The 3,518-nt window shown below is 44.4% G+C and overlaps 1 protein-coding gene across 1 annotated transcript; it reads right to left on the bottom strand.

Annotated features, from left to right (window-relative positions):
- Positions 1–1,618: 1,618 nt before the first annotated feature.
- On the bottom strand, positions 1,619–3,042 carry LOC117537064. The gene is made up of 2 exons (XM_034202241.1): positions 2,767–3,042; positions 1,619–2,172 (listed from the first exon to the last, which is right to left on the bottom strand). Exons 1-2 carry the CDS (start codon positions 2,894–2,896, stop codon positions 1,619–1,621), a joined length of 684 nt encoding a protein of 227 aa, XP_034058132.1. The 5' UTR covers positions 2,897–3,042.
- Between the last annotated feature and the right edge of the window lie 476 nt (positions 3,043–3,518).

Genomic DNA, 3,518 nt, shown 5'->3' with positions numbered 1-3,518 from the left:
TTGGTGTGTGTGTCTGTGTGATGTGTGTGTCTGTGGTGTTTGTGTCTGCCTGTGGTGTATGTGTGTGTCTGTGATGTGTGTGTGTCTGTGATGTGTGTGCCTGTGGTGTGTCTGTGATGTGTGTGTCTGTGGTGTTTGTGTCTGCCTGTGGTGTATGTGTCTGCCTGTGGTGTATGTGTGTGTCTGTGATGTGTGTGCCTGTGGTGTGTCTGTGATGTGTGTGTCTGTGGTGTGTGTGTGTCTGCGTGGCGTATAACTTTTAAAAAAAAAATCTTGTATATTACTTTTTTCTCAGGTACCTGGCAACCGGTGACTCGTACAGGACCATAGCATTCAGCTATCGGGTCGGGCATGCAACAGTGGCTGTCATCGTCAAGGAGGTTGCGGGTGCCATCTGGACCGCCGCGCTGGTCGAGGAGACCATGCCGGTACCACAGACGGAGGACTGGAGAGCCATCGCTGCTGGGTTCCAGGAGCGCTGGAACTTTCCAAATTGCGTTGGTGCCATTGATGGGAAGCACGTGGTGATCCAAATTCAAATCCAAATTCTGGGTCCCTCTACTTCAACTACAAGTCCAGCCACTCCTTGGTACTACTGGCTGTCGTGGATGCCCAGTACCTCTTCAGGGTAGTGGATGTCGGAGGTTTTGGAAGGAGCAGCGACGGTGGGAGCCTGCGAAATTCCGCTTTTGGAGAGGGCCTCAGAGATGGCAGTCTGCAGCTACCACCTGACACCGTCATCCCAGGAGCAGAGCGGCTGGGCCTTCTTCCCCATGTGTTTGTTGGAGATGAGGCTTTTCCGCTGCTGGACAACCTGCTGCGTCCGTTCCCTGGACGTCAGCTCACGCGTGAAAGGAGGCTGTTCAACTACCGCCTCAGCCGGGCCAGGTTGGTGGTTGAATGTGCGTTTGGCATCCTCTCATCTCAGTGGAGAATGTTCCGGCGTGTCATCACCACCAGCCCGGAGGTAACAGAGTTGTGTGTGAAGGCCACCTGTGTGTTGCACAACTTCCTCCGCAGGAAGACAATAGGAAGGTCATCACGCACACCTGTTGTCCCTGTCGTCGCAGAGTCGAGTGATGAAGCTCCAACCCTGCGCGATGCACCTATGATGGGTTCAAACAACGCCACACGCCGATCCATCCAACTGCGGGAGACCTTCTGCTCCTATTTGAATGAGGAGGGTGTAGTGTCATGGCAGCATAAAGTGGTGTAGGGTCACCATGGCTCCTCCAAACCAAAAGCTCTTTTAAGAGCTACCCATTTTCTTTAAAGAGCAAATGAGCCATTTTAAAATCAAACATTCCTAATAAACATGTTTCTTGAATTGATATTATTATATTATGATATGACTAACAACCTTTTTCTTTCAGCCCTGTTTTTACTGATAAACCACTCATAATTTCAATAGGTTTTCACATGACCAATTACAGAAGAAAGCACATTATATATACCGACATACATGAAGCTTCTGGTATGTTGCAACTGACAAACCACATGAACAAGTGAAGACACAGTATAGCCATAACATACTTGAAATGTTTTATTAGGTGAATTTGAGTGAAGTGTGTGTGATGAGTGTAAAAAAATGTAATGTGGATCAGTATGTGTGAATAAATTATAAATTGTCCTGCTGGTCCACGTCAAAAATTAGCTGGTGTACCCCGAGGCGGACTCTTGCCCTCTGTGCCCTTGTCATCTGCCTCATGGTGGGCAAGAGGCTCTTGAAAAATTGCAAATCCTCGTCCTCCTCCACCACTGGTGGGGTTGGCTGGGCAATTGCTGGGTAATTGCTGACAGCAGACAGCAGACTTCGTTCAAACGGGGACATCTCCCTCCCCCTCCCCCTCCCCCGTGTTTTGCCCCGGACCTCAGCATTCTCCTCCTGGCTGACTGCTGCTGGCTGACTGGTGGACTGGCTGGCTGACTCACTGTCTACCTGGCTCTCTTCCTCTGCCACCAGGGTGGATGGAGGCAGGGTCTGCCGGGGGACATTGCTGGACGTCTCACGGTCTATGATGAATGGGGTTAAAAACCCCATCACTGCCATGAAACGCCAGGGCTTGTACCCCCCTGCAGACCCTGCCCCGCTTCTTTTGGCCTCCTTCTCCATATTCTTTTCCTTGCGGAACCTGTCCCTCAGACTCTTCCATCTCTTCTTGCAGACATTATCTAATAAAATGAAATGAAATAATAAAGTTAATAAATAATAAAGTGAATTTCTTGAATTTACTAAATTATTCCTCCATTAATGAATGCTATTTTTAAGCTACATTCCATGCTGGCTAAATATACTGTCTATGCTTGATAGCTGTGAATCAAATCAAGTTTGATTTATATAGCCCATTTATAAACGATTTTTGGTCGAGCCAAAGTGCTGTACATATAATAAAATTAGCCTACAGTAGAGACACTTTACAGCAAATACAACAGCACAGATTGTTCAGAATATCAGTATGAGAAAAACGACACCCTCTGCATGTATTATATGTTATATATTATGCTTATACTTAATATATTATATATAATGTTTTTTTATTAATATATATTATATGTTATGCTACATTACTAGCTGGCTAAATATACTGTATATGCTTGATAGCTGTGCATGTGTTATGTTATATATTATGCTTATTATAATGTTTTTTTATTATTATATTAATATATATTATATGTTATATGTTATTATGCTACATTACTAGCTGTCCATTCAATGCTAAAACGAAGTAAACTGGATATAAACTCCCCAAACAGTTGAAAACCTACCAGTTTCACCAACTGTCTCTGCCACCTCCCGCCATGCCTGGTTCCTCCGGTTTAGGTCCCGGTAGGTGAACAGAGTACAGTCATACAGGACTGGGACATTTGCCACAGCAATGATTAATTTGTCCTCCATTTTATGACATATGGAAAATAGTCAAGACCTGCGGGATCAGCATACACGCGGTTTGATTGGCTAGCGCTTGTACTGGCGGGAATTGCAAAAACGGGATTTGATTGGCTGACGCCAGCTTCGAGAAAGCATCGAGCCTCAAAAGTTGAACATTGTTCAACTTTTGACGCTTGCAACGCCTTGCCAAGCTACCCACAATGCAGTCCGGCGAAGTTTGAAAATATCCTACGTCACCCCATTCAAATGAATGGGCGAAGCGTTGAAAGCATTTTTTGACGCCTGTAGTGTAGACGGGCCGTTAGAATGCTAACTTTTGGTGAATTTAGGAGAAATCTACAGACGCAAATAGACAAACTATAGTAAAATAAACACTTAAATGTGTATTTTGTACGTTTTCCTTCCAAAAGCCTGAAAGAAAACATGTTATGGAATCAAAATAGCACAAAATCTCAAAATTGACCAGTACTTGAAAAACGATGTTTTTGCCTGCCGTGTCTCGCCTAACAAAGTAATTTATTTAAGGAAAATTCACTCGAATACTACAACATAAAAACATAGGTACACACATATATACACTGCACACTAGAAAAATGTGCAAAGTAGTAGTTTAAAAAAAAAGGAAATT

This window comes from Gymnodraco acuticeps, unplaced genomic scaffold, assembly GCF_902827175.1.
Source record: "Gymnodraco acuticeps unplaced genomic scaffold, fGymAcu1.1, whole genome shotgun sequence".
Lineage (NCBI taxonomy): Eukaryota > Metazoa > Chordata > Actinopteri > Perciformes > Bathydraconidae > Gymnodraco > Gymnodraco acuticeps.
The sequence above is the reverse complement of the archived record's forward strand: the minus strand, read 5'-3'. Positions and strand labels throughout refer to the sequence as shown.